General features: G+C 34.7%; 1 protein-coding gene across 1 annotated transcript; it reads left to right on the top strand.

Moving 5' to 3' along the window:
* The first annotated feature begins 77 nt into the window (after positions 1-77).
* On the top strand, positions 78-1,009 carry LOC124457367. Its single transcript, XM_047007633.1, has 2 exons — positions 78-273; positions 479-1,009. Exons 1-2 carry the CDS (start codon positions 248-250, stop codon positions 987-989), a joined length of 537 nt encoding a protein of 178 aa, XP_046863589.1. The 5' UTR covers positions 78-247; the 3' UTR covers positions 990-1,009.
* The last annotated feature ends 20,715 nt before the right edge of the window (positions 1,010-21,724 follow it).

The following is a 21,724-nucleotide window of genomic DNA, read 5'->3' as shown; positions in this document are numbered from 1 at the left end:
GTACTTTTTTTCTAACAATTAATCTCTTCTATAGTGATTGTTTAGTTTCTAGGCTGTTGTTTTTTATTTTGTAATATGGACCTTACGTTCTACCGACAGCAATGCGAACGGCAACGGCAACGTGGGTGTAAATACGTGTACGCATGCGCCGATCAAAATAGTGCCGTTCTCGCTTAGCGTGCCCGACGCCATTCTCTTTAATTTGACGTTGTGTGAGAACGGCATTAATAAATTGCACAAACAATCGATGTCTTCTGAAAGAACAACATCAAGGTAAATTGTTTTGATATTAGACTAGTTATTTATTATAATTTTACAAGTATTGAGGCTTTAAAATATCATGTTAAGTCAAAGCTTCACTTGCTTTTGTATTTCTGTTTATATTTTTATTATATCTTTGAAGGATGAATTATTTAACTGCAATATACTTCGAGGTTACATTATTTTGCTAAGAAATCGTATTTTTCTGTTCAATTAGTGTTCCTATGAAATGGACTGAGCTGCATGATGAGATATTTGTACGAGAAATTTTGTTGATTCAACCATGGAGCAGTAAGAAAGCATCTCCTGAAAGAGGAGAAGCATGGGTGAAGATAACTACTTCATTGAATTCTTTGGAAACACCAACGTTTCGTGTAACTCAAAGGTCCGTACGTAATCGATATGCTGTGCTTGAAAAGAAACATAAGAAGAAAATACGTGATGAAAATCTTGCAAGTGGAATATCATGCCAGGAGAATGAAGTAGATCTTGGCATGGATGAAATTATTACATTGTTTCATGAAGCTGATATGGAGCACGAAAGAGCATCAAAGGAAAAGAAAAGAAAACTTGAGGAGGAAGCCAGTCAGGCAGCTGAAATGAGACAGCAATCCCTTGAATTGTTTGGTGAAATTCGCAAGAGATCAGAGTTTACTGATTCTGAGGTAAAAACTGCCAAAAGAAAACGCAGTAGTGGTTCAAAAAAAGTGAGAGAGAGGCTGAGTTGAAGAAGTAGGAATTGGAAATAATGCAGCAGCAAACTGACAAAGATTATGAATTAAAAGAAAATGACATGAAACTTAGAAAAGAAGCAATGGAAGTAGCCCAAAATCAAAATAATTCTGTGCTGAATCAGCTTATCGAATTGCAAAGGACTCAACAACAGCAATTCATGCAGTTGATGAGGCATCAGCAGGAGCAAAGTTCATGCATGATGGCCCTTTTGAATAAGTTAACTTCTGGAAAATAAACAATGACATAGACTATTACCAGAGAACAGCCTCCTCTTTTTGTTTATGCTGTGATGATAACAGATCAAAGTAAACTTGTTTACAAATCTCAATTGTTTCAGTTTTTTAAAGTAAATATGTAAAAAAGTATATGCATTTTCATGCTGTCTTTCATATTTTACAACTATTGTGCAAATGTTTAAATTTTTGCATTTAAATCCATTTATTAATGTTCTGTTTTGAAACAATTTCTTATGAACAATGGCGTTTTTTTAATCATTCACATGAAGTAATTGCGTATAGTGGGTGGGTCAAGGCCAAAGTATTTTGCTGTTGTTGTGCCATACAGGCATGCCCTTGCATTTTCTATAAGAGCACACACAACATACATTTTCCCAACTGCACTCAAACGTACTTTCAAATTTTTTTTAAAGTCCAAAAATTTGAAGTAATTTACAATGTCGCCAAACAACCATTCAACAGCTATTCTCACTTGACTCATAGATTTGTTCCATTGTTTTTGTTCTTCTGTAACTACAGCTCCTCGGAAAGGGCCCTGTAATTGTGGTCTGAGAGGGTATGCAGGATCACCATATATGCATAAAATATCCCCTTGCATGTTAAATGAACATTGCTGTAACATGTTGAGAATACCAGATTGGGCAAGCATTGCACTATCATGCCTTTTTCCTTCGACTGGACCATAAAGATTAGCTATCATGCCTGATGGTGTTGCAATAGATTGAAACTTAATAGCATGGACTTTCTTGTGTCCATTATAAAGTGTACGTTGCAATCGACCTGGTCGTGCAACAGGATGAACAGTCCCGTCGATGAACCCCCAGCAGTTGTTAAGAGCTGCACCCTTTTGGTGTATAACTGGCAAGGAAAGAAAGAGCTTCTAATTTTTTGTATAGTCATGGTATCTCATAAATCTTAGTGACAAACGTGTCACTTAGCCTTAATTTTGTATATTAAATAATTTCACTATGGGTAATCCTCTGAGCCTGCGTGAAACCATTTTGAAATTATTTGTATGATGTGTTGCATCATTTTAATATGTCTATTCAAGTTTGAATTAGGAATATTGGATGTAGTATTTCATCTCTTTCTCGTAGCACTTTTTAAAAGAACATTGAAAACGTCAATTTATGTGTGTCATACACAGCACAATTGCTTTTGTATCTCTGTGAAAATGGTACAAATATACAACATCTTCTGTCGCTAGACTTTTAAAATGACCACCACTAAGGTTGTCGAAACGTCAGTCAACATCAACACCAACAGTCCTTCTAAGGACTATACTAACCCGGGCGATCTACATCTTAAAATATATATTTTCAATATGAACATAATAGCCCAACATAATACTTTTAAAAAAGCCATCACAATAATAAAATAGAGAAGGATTTATTATTGTGATGGCTTTTTTAAAAGTATTATGTTGGGCTATTATGTTCATATTGAAAATTCGCTTTCCGCCTGGCAAATCTCTGGCCACGATTTTAAAATATATATGATGCGCGTTTTGATGAAGTTACCTAACATACAAGAAATATTCATCTTTTGTAAGGTCTTAATTAATGCATATGCGTTTTGATCTGGGAATAACAACAACTTTGTCTAATTGTGATACTTGTGAAGGAACAATTGACCTTATGAAAGACCAAATATTTAACTTCATCATTAACAGGGTTACTGACATTTGGAGTCATGCTCTCAAAGGAATTAATAAGTTAACTGTGTCACCAGTCAATAGCATATCTTTTCCTAAACAATACCTTTTTATAAAAGAAATCAGTTTGAGCTTGGAGTATCGTCAAAATTTATGGGAATTGAATGTTTAGGTCAGCGTTTCGACGTTTTCTTTAGCGGTGGTTTGTGTTACTTTTCTGTTTAGCTCGGCAAAATAACCATTAGATTCAGGTTATGTGTGTGCATATTCTTGGGGCGAGGTTAAAGGATTAGAATGACAGGGATGATGTAGAAAACTGAGCAATTTTACATCTTTGAAATGTCCCACGTTGTTGCTTTTTCTAATCAAACTCCTGTTGCTTTGTTGCAAAGGTGTGAAAGGCGAGTATCTGGCGCGCCTTAAAACCAGACTGCTCTCTTTTTGTTTAACGCTTCTCATTACATTGAGGCTGTCCATGTCGGAATTGCATTTTCACGTGGTGAGGGTGCCATTTCCTAGGCATGCTGATGAGCTCTGATATAGGGTGAAACAGTCCTTATAATTCATCATATTAACAATGTTGCGTTAGCAGAATTTTTAGCTAATACGACCATGCCCATTATTAAAATTTTGTTCGACCACGCCCTTCCGACTAAGGAATTAAAAATCCTGGATCCGCCCCTGTGATGAATGCAGTGCATTTAATTTAGACCACAAATTTTTTGAAAATAGACATGTTTTGACATCTCATGATAACATCTTCAGTATCAGTGAATAATTACATAAATAATACAAGATTTATATAAAAGAAATATAATACATAAATTATAACAATAATAAGGAAATGAAATAAATTAATGGGGAGCGTGTTACAAACTAAATATTGTGTTGAATTTAAGAACTTGAACGTTGACGTCATGGTTAGTTTTGTTAATGCGGAGTGCTTCTTTGATTTTAAGGGAGAATGAGGTGTCTGCACTGTCAATGATTTTGAAGCCAGAGGGTCAATAGTTTGTGGTTTTAAATGAGTGAAATTTAAAAAGGTGTCGGTAGATATGAGAGTTTTTGTCTGTTGTGGTATGGTTCCCTGATTCTGGTGGATAAATGGTGCAAACATACCACAACAGACTAAAACTCTCATACAGTGTTGCCAGATAAAATTTTTAATTGTTCATGTTCTCTGACATCAAAAGTTCACAAAAATTACCAAATGTTCATGTATTTACATTTTTAAAGTCGGAATGTGTCGGAAAATATCGGAAATTGTCGGAATAGCTCGGAGATTGTTTGTGACTGTTGAGCATACTCATAACATGACCAGAAATCACCAAAAAACGATAAATAATCAATTGAAATCAGGGCTTATTGTTGACACTCGGACATAATATTTGCTAAAGCCATGGCAAGAGGAGAAAGAAACTCACGCCTGGATCTAAGACTTAAAGCATGTCAATGATAGGATCTCCAATTGAAAATCGACGTCGTATTTGAGAAGCAGCTTTAATGTAAATATACATGAAGCAGCTTCAATGTAAATGTACATTCCCATATACATTTTTGACAATGGCATGAAATTCACTTTGCTGGCTGGATCGATGTCTTTTAATGGTAACCCTTTCCAGTAGGCTTCGTTTAAGTCTGACTCTGTGGCTACTCAGCACATGACATACCAAAAGAACTGTCTATATAATTATGTGGATTTCAAGAAACCATGCATTGTAAACCTAGGTGATGATCGAACCATATCAGCATATGGAAAAGGATCATACAATATTTTGGCAGATATCAATGGTCGTACCCAAAATATTAGTCTTCGTGAAGTACTGTATCTTCCAGAATTAGGAAAAAACTTGTTATCTGTAAGAGCAATGACAAGATTGGGCGCCTCAATAAAGTTTCAAGGAGATGAATGCTTAATCTCAAGAAATGGAAAGTTATTGGCAAAAGGTGAGATATGTGGAAAATTATTTGTGTTAAAAACTATCGGTGATGATCAAGTCAATGTTGCAAAGAAAATGTCTCAGGGAGAATTATGGCATTGTCAGTTTGGGCATTTGGGATATGATAACATTTCGAAACTTGCTAAAGGTAATATGGTTAAAGGAATGAATAATTTTCAAGAAGATGAAATCAAGTCTGTGTGTGAATCATGTATTATGGGGAAACAAGATAGGACTCCCTATCCAAAGAACGATATGTCACATTTATTGATGACCTTTCCCGATATACACAAGTATATTTCATCAAACAAAAACCAAGTCCTGGAAAAGTTCAAGGAATTTGTAAACTATGCTGAGAATTCTGGAAAGAAGGTGAATATCTTGTGCACTGATAATGGAGGTGAATACTGCTCTAAAGAATTCAATTCATACTTGAAAGAAAAAGGCATAACACATCAAACCACTGTCCCCCACAATCCAGCACAAAACGGAGTGGCTGAACGGATGAATAGGACACTATTAGAAACCGCTCGATCGATGATGGCTCATGCAGACATTCCCAATGAATTCTGGGCTGAGGCTGTGAGTACAGCAACCTATATAAGAAACCGAAGTCCTACTGCTGCTGTGAAAGAGGTAACACCATTTGAATGTTTCTTTGGTTATAAGCCAGATGTGTCAAGCATGAAGGTATTTGGTTGCTTAGCTTATGCCCATATTCCTAAAAGCAAACGGAAGAAATTAGACGCTAAATCCTCAAAATGCATATTTGTGGGTTACCCTGAAGGTACAAAAGGATTCAAATTGTTAATTTTTGATGAATGGAAGTTTTACAACTTTGACAATAAAAATTCAAACACTGCTAATACTTTTGAGATACAGACAACTTTTATGCAAACAGATGATGATAACGAAGAAAATGATGATCGTACTGTAAGAGAAGATAATATTTTTAATCCTGAACCTAATAATCCAGTGGGAGAAACTTATGAAGAAACTTTTATGCAACAAGTTAAGAATCTGAATTCGCGAAGAGAACGAAGACCCCCTGTTAGATACCCCGATGAAGAGGTATATGTTGCAGATGATCTCACTGCAGATATTAACGAACCCAGGAACATTAATGAAGCATGGTCATGTAATCAGAAAAAGGAATGGATTGAAGCCACTGATGCTGAGTATATTTCACTGATGGAGAATAAAACGTGGGAGCTGGTAGCTTTACCCAGTGGAAAGAATGTAGTTGGAAGTAAATGGGTTTTCAAGGTCAAGCGGAATGCTGATGGATCGATTGAGAAATTCAAAGCGTATGGTAGCCCAAGGATACTGCAAGCTGCGGAGTTGATTTCAGGAGGTATTCTCGCCTGTGATACGCAACACTTCAATGAGGTCTTTACTTGCTCTGGCTAACTCTCTGGATTGGGAAGTTCATCAGATGGACATAAAGTCAGCGTTTCTACAAGGAGATCTGAATGAAGAGATTTACATGCGTCAGCCAGATGGGTATGTTGATAAAGGTAATCCTAATCATGTATGCAAACTGAAAAAGAGCTTGTATGGCTTAAAACAAGCAGTTCGATGCTGGAATTCCTCAATAGATCATTACTTGAAGACAAGTGGGTACAAACAAGCCGATTCAGACCAATTTTTGTATATGAAATCGATCAAAGCAAAGGATGGGAGAATCAATTTTGTCATCCTGTCCATTCATGTAGATGATATTTTACTTTTCTCTAACAATATCGATATGTTAAACAAAGAGAAGTTATTAATTGGCGAACGATTTAAAGTCCAAGACTTGGGTGAAGTGAACTATGTTCTCGGCATAGTAGTTAAACGTGACCGGAAGTCAAGAAAGCTGACCATTAGCCAACCAAAATATCTTGAAGGTATTCTCAAGAGATTTCAAATGGAAAATTGTAAACCCATCAGTACACCAATGGAAGCAGGAAAACAGTTTTGTGCATTATCCGAAGATGAAAAGTACATTTATGTTTTACTCCAAAGTCAAACTGTTTTAAAAAATTTCATTTGTAAAATTGTTATTTTTGTATCTTTTCTTTCCTATTGTTATTTAGTTTTATGCATTTGATAGATCACTCAGTTATTTTACTCAATACTTTTTACAGGTTTTACACAAAAATGACAAAAACTTTTTTAAAAAACTGTTTGCATGCTTTCTAAATATATGAATTTTCATTCTATCTTGTTTGTGTCCCTTTTTATATAAATACTGTGTGATTCAAACGTCTATGTTGGAACAAAAACTTGACAAGCCTATATAAGGCTATTGCATAATGTTGCCTCAAAGCAACATACAGAAAAAACACTATGCGACCACGAAAATTATTTTTTTCTGGCTGCCTTGAATTTAGGTGGGTAATTATGCTCTTTCATGAAAAAAATATTTTAAAACTCAATTGTGGAATAATTCATGCAACATAGGGTTAAACAAAGGATCCTTTTCCCAAGCATGACGGTATGTTTGCCTGTATTTAACAGTTTGCTTGCAGACAATCTACAATCTACAGAATTAAGAATGTGATAATAAATTTCAACTAATGTTTTTGTATTAGATTTAGTTATATGTCGTCCTTTGTGAGTAAAATCGGCTGTATATTATACCTTAGCTTTTTAGGATTTGGAGCTTCACCTTTTTCATTACCATTTACAGATGAACAACTATCATCAGCATTGCTATCGCTTTTCAACATGTTCGACATTTTTGTTAAATAAAAACTCAAAAAAGGACAAAATAGTGGGAAAAACACAGCAAATTAGTTTTAGTTTAACATGGTTTATGTAATATGTAAATAGTTTAACTTTTGACATAATATTATTACTTGTTACAAGAAGTAAACAATTTGCTATTTTTGTTACTGAATCATTGTACTTATTATTTGTTATCTTAAAGGAATGACAACACAAGGTTCATGAAATCCTATACAGAATTTAGAAAAGTTCACAAAAAGTTCAGAAATTTTTCATGTTCATGAAAAGTTCATGAAGAGAGCAAAAAGTTCAGAAATCTATGAACTTTATTCACGATCTGGCAACACTGCTCTCATATCTACCAACACCTTTAAAATCTCACTCATGTAAAACCAACTATTCACCCTTGTACTTCAAAATCATCGACACTGCTGAAACCTCATTCTCCCTTAAAATCAAAGTAGCAATCCACATTAACAAAACTAACCCTGACCTCAATGCTCGATTTTTTAAATTCAACACAATATTTAGTTTAGTAACACGCTCCCTATTAATTTATCTCATTAATTTATCTCATTTCCTTATTATTGTTATAATTTATGTATCATATTACTTTTATATAAACCTTGTATTATTTATGTAATTATTCACTTATACTGAAGATGGCATCATGAGATGTCGAAATATGTCTATTTTCAAAAAATTGGTGGTCTACATTAAAAGCCCATTAGCGATAGTGCTTCTACGATATTGTGATAACTACAACTCTGCTTTTGCAAAGAAAGTGATGTTAGTTAATGTTGAGTATTTAAAGCTAAAGAGCAGAACCAAATGTTTCCAATCTTGTAAAAAACACTTAACACACAGATACTGTAAATTTGTCAAAACTATAACAGTATGTAAATATAAGGAAAATCAGCTCATTAAATTAGTTAAGGTTTCTAGCTGTTTAATTTGATTGTTTTTCTTGCACAAACAGTCAAAAAGAACTGCCCACTAGTAAAAATAGTTTATCAGGGTATTGTTGTCACAAAATGCCAAAACATTACATCAAATTTCCGAGAAAAAAATGGTAGTATATTCAATAACAAGTGGATCCAGCTCTTTGGTAATTGCTATCTATTCAACATTACTAAACAAAACCTGAGCAGTTCTTTTTGACTGTATGTGTATAAGCTGTGAATTTGCCTTTATATGGGGCAGTCAAAACTTTCAAGTACATGTTTTGCACATTTACATGCCAAGACCTAACTAGAATACTCTAGCTAACAGGAGCAATTCAGGAGAAATCATTGATCTTCAAATGTGGACTCAAACTGCTGAAAAAGTAGCTGCTGAATTTGGCATTTTATTAATGCTTTCTTTTTATGCTCCAGTCTTCTTCGTCGCGGAAGCAAGCATTTCATGAACAGACTATCCTCATCATCATCCGTATCTTTGTTTAGTTCAGATAAAATCGCCAAATCTACTTGGTTGAGTGATTCATCCCTTTTCCTTCTTTTACCAGAGAAATTTGGTGCTTTAGAGATTTCAGTGTTACTAATGGCACTTGCTGATGAAGAGAAAGCTGGGCTGTTTGGCTGTGGATCATCTAACGTTAGGGACAAGTCAGATATGTCCACCTCAGTGTCGTTTGACAGCAAGCCTATCTGGCGACTTTCCTCCTCATTTATTGTCAAGAAATTAGAAGATGTTGGCATCTCAACAATGCTAAGTTTTTTCATGAAACTCATTTGTCTCATCCATTGCCAAGTAGCTTTCTTTGTACCACTAGAATCACCAGATTTTGGCATCAACAACTTACTCTTTTTCCTCTATGTGTCTTTTAGATCGTGCCATTTTGCTTTAATACTCGATGCTTTTCCTTCCAGAGCACACTCACTTGCTATTTTTAACCATGCTGACTCCTGCACATTTTTGTTCTTGTAATTTGCATTGCTAGTATCCCAAACCACTTTGTTTGAATGAACATTTTCAATCAAGGCTTCAACTAATTCTGGCGTCCATTCTATCTTTCCTGTCACCGCCATTTTGGTTTGTTGTTGTCTTTTTCTGATTGGTTGCCCACCATAGATAAAGTACGTCTAGATTACTGACGAGCCGCCATGGCCTGGGAACCGGGAAAAAAACAGAGTCACTATTGATGTGTTTTGCAATTTACTTCTTATTGTTTTCAAACTCTTCCGATGAAGTTTTATTGGAAACAAATCTTTATTTCAAGGGTTTTGAAACCATATTGGATAGTTATAATTGAAATACGGGTGAAAATATCGCTTTCGAAATAATGTGTAAATGGGTCGTTTGTTTGTCTCAAGTCGTTTGTCCACTAAGAGAAACAGATTTTTTCAGCTTTAGCTCCCATACTGATTTGTTGCGCATCGGAATATGTCATATTGACAATAATACAGAAAGATTGGGGGATCAAACTGAATATTTCTGACAAAAAAGCGACTTATTCAAGAAAGCACTCCCACTGTACTCGTACTGATATGTGAGATATGTGAGATTCAAATATGGTTTAGAAAGGCCATCCGACTTTGAATGAATGAAAAGAGGAGCAAGGAGATACATAACACTGCAGCACTATTATCTACTGACAAGATCTTAGTGAAGCTATTAAAGTTAGTAAACTTAACTGAAGAAAAAACCTCATCTCAAGTAATTGTATCCAGGAGCATTGGCTATACTGATGAGATCTTACAGCTAAGTAGTTCAACGAAAGACAAGGAAACCTATGTTCAGAAGCTTGTTATATTACCAGTGGTTATTTCAAAATCTGACATAATAACATTCCAACACATAACCCAAGATACTGTTACAATACTATTTTTTGGTAGAGTTATAAAGCTCTGTATAAAGTATTTTTTTACCAGAGCTAAGGTGTTCCTTAAATTTATATATTATCTTATGAAATATTTGATATGGATGTCATTGGTGGTATAAATAGAATAAATGTTTTACAGTACCGACCTCGAGTAACATGACATGACTCGCGAGTATCGAGTGGCGAGTGACGAGTGGCGAGTGACTCGCGAGTCAATTGCGAGTCACTCTCGAGTGTGAGAAGTTTGCGAGTGAATAAGTGACTCGCTGTTTGCGAGTGAATCGAAATAACTTGCAAAAATTTCCGACAACGACTATTCATTTGAAGCAATATCTCAGTACCTAATGACGTTAAAATCTTTTGAATTTTTTTACAAAAGCATTTTATAACTTCACATTTCTCATGGCACAAACGTTATTCGTAAAGCGGTAGAGACCATAGAGAAATTAGTGAGAAAATCAAAGTAACTCTCAAAGATTTTCTTCTAACAGTCTTAGATTGTTGACATATAGTATCTTAAGATAGAATACATTCAAAATGAATATTGTTTGAGGTCAAATATTTAAGGAATGTAGCTATGAGATGAGTGTGCATATAATCTTTTAAATTTGGTTCTGAAAGAACTTCGTTGACTTCACGTTTTCGATGTGTTACACAGACGATATTGATAAAGGCCATAGACATTTAATAGCAATCAATGAAATAAAACCACGTGCATAGTTAATGGCTAGAAGTTTTGCGATTCACTTACCAGTAGAAATGTTTAAAAATGAGATTAGTTTCTGAAACAATTTCATTGACTTCACAGCACTATACACATTTAATTAATAGCAAGCAACGATACCCTTCAAAATTTAATACATATAGCTAATTCATGACTTAACTTTTCTTTTAAAAACTCATCTATTCTAACAATACATAGTTTCCAAACACTTTCATGTTCCTTTGCATTAACGTCAAAGTACTTAAATACGAACTGCTTGACTTTTTTCAGCTTTATGGGATCAAGGCCTCTTTACCTTTTTTACCCAAGCAATTCCGATTTTCCCTTTCTTCTGGAGAAAACACTTTTTCTGCTAGAACTTTGGCGAAGTGACCAACAGACAAGGCATTTTGTCTGACCTCAAGGCAAGACCTTGCCCTTGATTTAAACAAGGTGATGAAGTGTTCAGTTCGTGTTTGGATGTCCAACTCTGCTTTCTTGAAGAAGTGATGTCTTTCTTGTGCTTGATGGTCCGACTTGCATTGAGACAGAGTCGTTTTAGCTTGGTGACTTTCTTCATTGGAGACAGAGTCGGACTGGGCTTTCTGAACAAACTAAGATTGGAGTATCCATTATAATTCAGAAAAATAACAAAATTTTTGTGCTATAAGAAATATTCAGAAGTTCACCATTAAATTGGATCATAGCAAGCAAATAAGTTCATCATAACTGTTATACCATGTGTATCTTTTGCTTTTTCTTTGCTTCTGCTACTTTCTTTGGCTTTCTTGTCTGTATCTTTCTTTTTTTCGTTGCGCTTCCTGACGTAGCTTCGTCGCTGCATGATGTGAATGTTTTGTTGCCATAGACTTTATCAAGGTGAATGTCTTCAAGCATTACTTCTAAAACTTGATAATCATCTAAGAAGAAAAGGAAACGTTAGTAGCTATCAAAAGTGAAATTCTTCATTCAAAAACACGTTTAAGTTTTTAACAAAAATGTGTCTTATCCAAATACGCATGACTTACCGCTGATATATAACTATACTATTTCTGCATCAAATTTATCTCGACCACTTTTAACAATAACCTTTGATCCACGTTGCTTTAACAAGTCTTGGCCTTTGCATAGTTCACATTTCCGCGTATCCACGATGGAAAAAGTGTTGTCCGATGAGAAAAACACCAAACTAAACTTTTCCTCCATGGACTTCGTCATAGTTCGAAGAGTCATTTTTAAAATAGTAGTTATGTGTGAAAACAGTGTAGATAGTATTGCAATGATCGGAGATCGAGCTTGGAATGGACAGTAGGAGAAAGGTCGCCAGTTTTTATACTAGCGTCAGCCGTTACTGGCGGATGCCGAAAAAAATTAATCACACAGTGTGATTTACAATTATCATTCGATGTGAAAAAAATGATGTATGCATAATTGTTTGAATTTGTTTACGCATCAATTTCATCAACTTTATCGACTTAAGATATTTACTCGGACAGTTGCGAGTCACTCGCGAGTGAAAGCTTTTTGGCAAATGAACAAAAATTCCAACAGTATTCTAATTGGGAGGTGACTTTTTCAAACTTTAAGTGGCTCAATTATTTTGTCTTATAAATATTCGTCTTTTCTTGCGTGTTATAAAGTACAATATAAAGTCATTGCCCTTAACCCTTTCATTCCCAATGATGCCATATGGCAACATTGTCTTTTATGCTACATACCTTACATGAAGTAAGCTCAAAAACAAAAATCAGGCAAGCGTTTTTAGGTTTTGATGTGGGTGATGTGATATGTGAGGCAAATCTTCATAAATTTGTTTTTATATTAGTTTCATTGACTATTTCACATGGTGTCCTACGGAAGTTAGTGACAGCAAATTTTTGCGCATTTTCAAAGGTAAGTTTAACTATAATATGTTTAGTTTTGAGATATATAAAAATATTAATGGATTAAATTATTGTTCCTCGTCATATTTAAGCAATTATTTTATTAAAAGCGATCGGCCCACATAGATTTTCTAATGTATAATGTTGTTGCCATATGGCAACAATGGATGGGCAGATCAATCTCTGGAAGATGTCACTGTAGAAATATTGTTAATTGAATATAAACTAAGCATTTTCTTTCTATAACTGATGTTTTTATTCTTTTTTAAGAGAGTTATGGATTTGACTGAAGCAGTAGAGCTTATTTTTTGTCCTAATGGTGAAATATCAGATGTAAGCGACATTGATGATGGTGATGATGAGGTGGAAGATATTTCCCATGCTGAGGATCCAGATTTTGTTGCCCTTCCAGACAACTTGAAATTCATGCAGTTCATGAAGATAGTGAAGTGAATGATATTGAAGATGATGATGAACCTGTAAGGCGATCTAAACCAGCAAAGTGATGCAAGACAAAAAAGTGTAAATGGCAAAAGAAAGATGTTCCTTTTCCCGAAAACCATTTCAATGATACATTCCCAGATCCACCTGACGAACTGCATTCCCCTTTGGAATGTTTCAACATGTTCATTGATTTTGAAATGATAAAACAATGCACTGAACAAAGTAATATTTATGCAATGCAGAAGGATGGTAAGGAATGTGCTATCCAAAATGATGAAATAGAGAAGTTTTTGCCATCCTCTTATACATGGGTCTGTTTCCTGCACCATCATACAGAATGTACTGGGAAAATTCTTCTCGGTTCAATCCTATTGCTGAAACAATGGCAAAAAATCGCTTTGAAATTATCCTGCACTACTTGCATTTCAATGATAATTCCAAACTGCCAGGAAGAAATCATCCTGATTACGATCCTTTATTCAAGATACAACCGTTATTGAGCTGTTTCAGAAAAAACATGCTCAAAGTTGACCCAGAGGAACGTAACAGCATTGATGAGCAAATAATTCCCTTCAAAGGTCGCAGTTACCTGAAACAATACAATAAGAACAAACCCCATAAGTGGGGTTTCAAAGTCTTTACAAGGGCTGGTGCATCCGGAATGATGTATGACTTTGAAATATACACTGGAAAGCAAATGAAACTGGAAGGAGATCTTGGTATCTCTGGCAATATTGTACTCAGACTTACCAAAAATTTGGCAGATCACAAAGATTACAAGATGTATTTTGACAACTGGTTTGCATCAGTGCAGTTGGTAGAAATGTTAAAAGAAAGAGGCATTTGGGCAGTTGGCACTACTCGCAAGGATCAAAGGCAGGTTGTCAACTTAAATCAGACAAAGAAATGAAGAAAGATGGTCAAGGAAGCTATGACAACAAGTCTAATGATAAAGGTGTCACAATTGTTAAGTGGTATGACAGCAAGCCAATACATATTTGTGTATCACAAAAAGTAAAATTGTTATAGTTGTAAATATTTCTTACTTGTAGTATTGCTATTTTGTACATATTTTTTTCTTTTACTTGGAGTAAATGGGAGCCTCACTGATCAATTGTATTTTTAGTTAATTTTATGGATTTTAATACAGGTAAAATAATTATAACACTTCAATGTCAATCAATAAACATGAGTATTAAGTATAGAGCTATGTCACTATACTCCCAATGTTGCCATTTGGCAACAAAATTTTAATTCCATGAAAATATAAATTTTTAGACTAGCAATGAAATTCATGACATATTTAACATTGTTTTTATGCGTATATAGCGCAGAAAAATTTTTTTGGCCACGGCTAATAATTTGGGAATGAAAGGGTTAAATTAACTGCAAAACATGCACGCAAAGATGAATATTTATATGAAAAAATAATTGATACATTAAAATTTTAAAAAGTCACCTCGTGGCAAAAGGATTATCGTTCGACTAATGACTTCCGTTTTCCATATTTCATACAAACTCTATTCATAAAAGCTTTTGACACTTAAAGTCAGCAATTAATGAAATCATGTCCTATAAATAGTTACATATACCCAGAATGACTCATACGTATAACGCAAGCCATCTAAACTGCATGGAAATATTATCGATAGGTGTATGTCACTAGAGTCACCCGACAGTGACGAGTTGCGATTGAGCGAGTGACTCGCGATTCAGTTGAACTTTGCGAGTGAGCAGTGAACAAATGACATGCCGACAAAAATGAATGAGATGGTGTGATTCACAATTATCAATTGGTCCATGAAATGAAATCATGTCCTATAAATAGTTAAATGCGTAGACAGATTCATACGTTTAACTCTTTCGATACTTGTACTCATGGCTCGCTTGACTACCATGCTAAAACTTGAAGTTATTCGCCTTCGTAAAGAAGGCTTTCGTATATTACAAATACGTAAAATTCTGGAGGAACAAAATAATTTTACAATCAGTAGGCAAAATCTTACAGAATTTGAAAAGACAGGATTATTAACTTTTCCAAAGAAAGAATGCAAGCCGACTAAAGTGCATGAAAACATTATGGAATTTATCGATAGGTGTATGGAAGAAAACGATGAAACATCTTCTACAGATCTAATGAAAAAGATTTTCGAGATGTATAAAATCAAAATATCAGCACAAACAGTCAAAAGAGATCGTAGAAAGCTTGGATGGTTATGCACTGGCACTAAATACTGTCAGCTCGTTAGAGAAACGAATCGAGAAAAAAGACTAAAGTTTGCCGAGGATTGCAAATCAAATGAAGAAACCTTTGACGACGTCATTTTTACCGACGAAAGCACTGTCGCGATGGAAAGTAACGCCAGAATATCATTTCACAGATGATGGGAACCTCCTAAATTGAAAGGAATACCAAAGCATCCAATTAAGGTCCACATTTGGGCTGGCATCTCTCGGCGTGGGGCAACAAAGATAGCGATCTTCACGGGTATAATGAACGCTAATTTCTTTGTGGAAGATATCTTAAAACGACATCTAGAGCCTTTTATAAGGGACGTGTATCATGACGGTCACAAATTTATGCAAGACAATGACCCCAAACACACAAGCAAATTGGCTCAGGCTTATTACTCTGCCAACTGCATCAATTGGTGGAAAACCCAATGGAAAGCCCCGATATGAATCCAATTGAGCTTGTGTGGCACGAATTGAAGAACTATTTGCGTAAATTATGGAAGCCAAAGACTAAAGAAGAACTCATTGAAGGCATAAGAAATTTTGGCGAACAAGAATGACTAAAGTAAAATGTAATACATTGATCATTTAGAAAAGGTTATTCCTAAAGTAATCGAAAGAGGCGGACGCGCTTCTGGCTACTAAACTTTCTCACTAATTTCTCTATGGTCTCTACCGCTTTACGAATAACGTTTGTGCCATGAGATATGTGAAGTTATTAAAATGCTTTTGTAAAAAAATTGAAAAGATTTTAACGTCATTAGGTCCCGAGATATTGCTTCAAATGAATAGTCGTTTTGCTCCCATGTTTCATAAAAATCAAGGTAAAAACCTTAAATTCATAACAGCGAGTCAACTGTGGTTGTCAGTTATCTGCTCCTACGAGGATGCATTTATAACTATCGACGAAAGAGTTATATATCGGCTACACATGTATGAATGCAGATGTGCGTTGTTTTCTTACCAGCGTCAAACTTGTTTGATCGATTTAACTCTTTAGTCTATACAAAAAAGTATATCATTGTTCATCTCCACGGTTCACGAGAGAAGTTAGCTTATTTTTTATCATTGCTATTTTGCTTCTTTTCATGCAATGGGCAATGGCTTTTTTCGTGACAATTGTAGGATTTTTACTTGTTTCTTTAAAAAAGTACATATTAAATCTCTGGATATTTACGGATTTTCTGTAATTGAGTTTCATATTAAATTTCAAAAAGACTCAAGTCTGCATAGGTTTGGTAAATGAAAACAAACAATATTGTATAGAAATTACTTTAAGTAACCTTTTTGTGATGTTCTGAAGTGCAACTGCATCAAATACTTGTGAAGTTGTAGCACATTTTGATTTTGTTGTATTGATATATGAATTGGGCAAAATGCAAATAATCATCAAAACACTTATGCTTCCAATGGTGTTTATAATTCATTTGTAGTTTTAATATTTCTACCTTCCTTTTTCACTCTGTTTTGTTTTTCCTATATTTGCAATAAAGTGCACTATAATTTGAATGATTAACACAGTTTTCACCTCAATAATAAATTTCATAAGCAGTTGGTAGTGCATTTTGTTCTCTTAGTATCCACATCTGGTGTTTTGTTCATACAAGAATGATGAAGTGCAAGTAGATATGTCATAGCAAGGCAATAAAACCAAATGAATTACATACCTATAGTGTACTTTTATGCTAGAAGCTTAAAAGCTTTTTAGAAATTAGAAAGTTATTGGATTATATTACCTCAATATCATCAATCTCATGATAAGAAATAAGAAGCAAAAAATTTGTAGAAAAGCTTTGAAAAGTGAAAAACTTTTCTTTAAAAAAGCAGCAATAATGCATATAATAAATATCCATTCTGTACTCTAATAGGTAAATAAGCCCAAATTTTTCTTAAAGAAATATAAGAAATATATAAGGAATACACAGTACAGTAACTTTAAAGGTTTCATCACTGAATCTTTAATGCTTCAGTATAGTGCATTAGATATTAGTAACATTCAAACAACACTCAACTAAAATATTTTGATAAAGATATGACATGATTTAAACATTAAGTTATATAAAACCCAATGGCTTATACAGTTTGAAGCTTCACATCTGCATCGAGTCATCATCAATCTCAGTACAAATGTTTACATAGACACAAACTTTATGGCCTTCCATTTTACATGTTTGTGAATTGACATTTCATTAAGCATCAAAACACACAAAACCTTCTTGCCATCTTTCTTTGGATCATGAACTTTAACTTCAAAGCATTCAAGGCATCCTTAGTGAATCCATTGTCTCCATCCATAGAATTTGACCACAATCAAATTAAATAACTCTGGATAGGGCAGACAATAAATCAATTATCTTTACAGCATTATCATTTTTTAAGACTCTGCCTGGTCAATAACATCTTCCAGTCATCTTTACTCCTTGATTTTTCCTGCATGTTGTCAGCAAATAGAACTTAACAAGCTCTACATTTATCAATAATCATTATCATTTATGATTTATCATTACTTGTTACCTGCCTTTGGTACGATGATTACATCGTGAACATTTCTTTGCTATGTCTACGTATACGTCCTATATGGCATGCCTGAAAAGCTGAGTGGCCTATTTACATACCGTGTGGATGGTACGAGAAAATACGCCAGAATTTATTCTAAAGTGTATTACAATAATCACTAAATTTATAGTTAAAGAAAAATAAAAAATAAACGCTTACCTCATCTATTGGTTATGATTATGTAAATTTTCATTATGCAAATCTTTTTGCATACTATATCCATAATGCCATATTTTCATTATGCAATTTTTTTTTGCATACTATATCCATAATGCCATATTTTCATTATGCAAATTTTTTTTGCATACTATATCCATAATGAGATTTCGCCATTTTGCCTTTTATTCGTTGCAAATAAATGGGTAAATTTACGATTTCATGCATTAACAAATGACAGAAAAGTATGCAGAATTTTATAAACAAAAACAGGAAACATCAGTATATTTGGCGTTCAAGTCAGTCTTAAAATATACGATCTTTAATATGTATTTTATGGCTTTTCAAGTGCATGTATATTTGCTTTTCAATCGTTGACGGACTAACAAAACAAACAACTACCTCACCTGTGAGAAGCGATATGTTCCTTTTTGTGGAAACTACGACATCCAATACTTGAACGATTCAAGTGTTGGCATTATAAAAGAAATGCCAAAAAAGAATGGTCACAGAATATGGAACTAACGATATCCATATTCTGTGATATCGTGTTTGTTTTTGAAAAATTCTTTACAATTTACTATAAAAAACCAGGAGGAGGTCAAGAATATTATTTTTCTGCAAAGCGATCATTTCAGCGGAAATACGTCCTTTGGCCGCCATTTTTTTGGCATCCTCGCCCCAGTAAAGTTAGCCGCTCTAGTTATTATAGAACTCAATGCTGTACACTTGCTATGTAAATTTCACTGCATCATTGCTCATTTCATTAGAAATCTATTGTATTTACTGAGAGTGAACACAGCAGTATTGGGATAGCATTGGGGGACCAAATAAAAATGCTGGCTATGGCTGAGATTATTATAAGATATAGCTGTGAATAAAATATATGTGACTTTTACAGTGGCGTAGCTAGCGGTCCCGCTACTCCCACCTGGCGGGAGTAGAAATTTCCCAAAAAAATAATAAATATTCTATTTGGACATAAGATATACATTATTTCACGAACAATTTGTAATATTATGTTTTATTCGTTCATATTTACGCTTTTATTAGGTGGTTCGTAATGGTAATACAGCAAAATCTCAAGATTTGTTATGTAACCTAGCAACCGCCTTTTCTCGCACATTGCATACTCGCGCGATTCTCCACGTATTCCGCCCATCTTCAGAGGGCGGAACATACAATATAATTCTATATAAGAAGTTTTGAATTCTGGTTGGCTAAGGGACTTGACGCATGCTCAAATCTGCTGTTTTTATAGTCGAACTCCCGCTATTTTAAATTGGCGGAGGTTGTAATTATTCGACCTTTTAATACGAGTACAGCCATTGGTGATTATCAAATTACGTGTCATTGTCGGTATTAATTTTCCATTGTGTTTACTCTCAAATTGCTATTTTGTATTTGTGTATGACACAATGGCTTCAAGTGCGACTGCGATTTGCTCAACTGATGTTGATTTAGTAAATAGCTTATTAGCTAAACCGTTCTCTGCTCGATCGTCGGTCGAACAGAATGTTATCGTTCATGAACGGCCTACTCCTGATTTAACTATCCAAAATAAGAGAAGAGCATTTCAGAGAGATTGGTATGAGGCGAAGGACTGGCTGTGTGGCAGTACAACCTTGCAGAAAGTGTTTTGTTGGCCATGTCTAATGTTTTCCCCAAAAACATCGCCATCGTGGACTAAGAATGGCTACAACGATATGCGGAGTATTATGTCTGATGCTAAGAAGCATGAATAATCTAAATCGCATTTGACTGCATTTAAGACATGGAAAACGTATGGAGCTAGTGAACGAATTGATTGTCTTATGTCCCTCGCTAGAAGAAATGAGATTCAGCGTCACAATAAGGAGTTAAGACAAAATCGAGAAATTTTAAAGACTGTTACTGAGGCCGTGCTGTATTTGTCAAAGCAAGAGTTGCCATTTAGAGGTCACAATGAGTCCGAAGGTAGCTTGAACAAAGGTAATTATAGAGAGTTGCTCGAATGTTTTGCTAAGTTTGATTCTGTATTTGAGCGTCGACTGCACAGTAGACTGGTGACAGAAGATTTACTGGAGTCTCCCCAGAAATTCAAAATGGTCTTATCAGCTGTCTTGATTCAATTATTGAAGATGAAATCAGAAAGGAAATAAATGATTGCACATTTATGAGTATTCAGGTTGATGAAGCATCTGATGTCTCCACCAAAGAGCAGCTAAGTGTTATTGCTCGGTTTGACAAAGCAAGTGAAATTATGGAGAGGCAATTAGGATTTGTGGATGTAAGTATGAACAGAAATGCCACAGCAATATCACAAGTTGTCAAAGATAAACTTGGTGAGTATTCTAATATAAAAGAAAAACTGGTTTTACAAACATATGATGGTGCTTCTGTCATGTCTGGCCATATCAATGGTGTTCAAGCATTGGTTCGACAAGAGTATCCTTTTGCTCATTTTGTTCATTGTGCAGCTCATAGATTGAACCTGGTCCTATGCCAGTCAGCCTCATCAATTTCTCCTGTTAAAATCTTTTTATTAATATAGCTACATTCAGCACATTTACAAGCAATGCCCCAAAAGAAAAGCTTTTCTCACATCTAACAACCTTGAGTTTCCTGCCCTGGTGAAACAAGATGGTATTATCGCTCTAGATTAATCAATGTATTGCACAAAAACTATGAAAAACTTTTAGATATTTTTGAGGGGTACTTGAACAACCAGCTGGGTGGGATGATGAGTCATTAAGTAAAATAAGTGGCTTACTGCATTATCTTGATAGCTTTCTCTTTTGTTTTCTAGTGTGTGTTTTTTACAGGATTTTAGAACAGTCCACAATTTTGTATTCCATTCTTCAAAATAGGGAAACCCATTTTAACTATGGCATAAGAAAGATTGACAATTTCAAGCAGTTTATTGTGTCACTTCGCACAGATCAAGCTTTCACCGAGTTTTACTAAACTGCACTAGAAAAAGTAGGCCCACCAGCAACCAGAGCAGATAGTAGATACAATTACAAACAGCTTTATTTTGAGATTATTGATTCCATTAAAGGCATGTTAAGTGAACGATTTCAAGATATTAATCAGTTCGAGTTTTTAGACCTTGTAAATCCTAAACTATTTACTACATGGAAGGGCATAGTTCCACAGGAGAAGATCAATCTTCTCAAAGATAAGTATAGTCCTCTTTTTGACATCCAAACTTTGGAGAGTCAACTTTCGTTCATTTACAACGACAAGGACTTTCACAACGAGTGCAGTAATGAGGTTCTTAAATACATCTTCAAATTTAATCTCCAGTCGAGTTTAGGTCAAGTGGTAAATTTGTTAAAATTGAATGGTATGTTGGCAGTGGCAAGTGCTTCAGTAGAGAGGTCGTTTTCTTGCTTAAAAGGGT

The sequence above is a fragment of the Xenia sp. Carnegie-2017 genome, unplaced genomic scaffold (genome assembly GCF_021976095.1).
Source record: "Xenia sp. Carnegie-2017 unplaced genomic scaffold, XeniaSp_v1 HiC_scaffold_6, whole genome shotgun sequence".
Lineage (NCBI taxonomy): Eukaryota > Metazoa > Cnidaria > Anthozoa > Malacalcyonacea > Xeniidae > Xenia > Xenia sp. Carnegie-2017.
Note: the sequence above shows the minus strand (reverse complement) of the source record. Positions and strands in the feature narration are given on the sequence as shown.

What these genes read in the sequence shown, in the direction of transcription:
- LOC124457367 (XM_047007633.1), top strand. Translation starts at nt 248, where the DNA reads ATGTCTTCTGAAAGAACAACATCAAG. An exon ending in TCTGAAAGAACAACATCAAG is followed by an intron (nt 274 to 478) that starts GTAAATTGTTTT and finishes CTGTTCAATTAG; the next exon opens with TGTTCCTATGAAATGGACTG.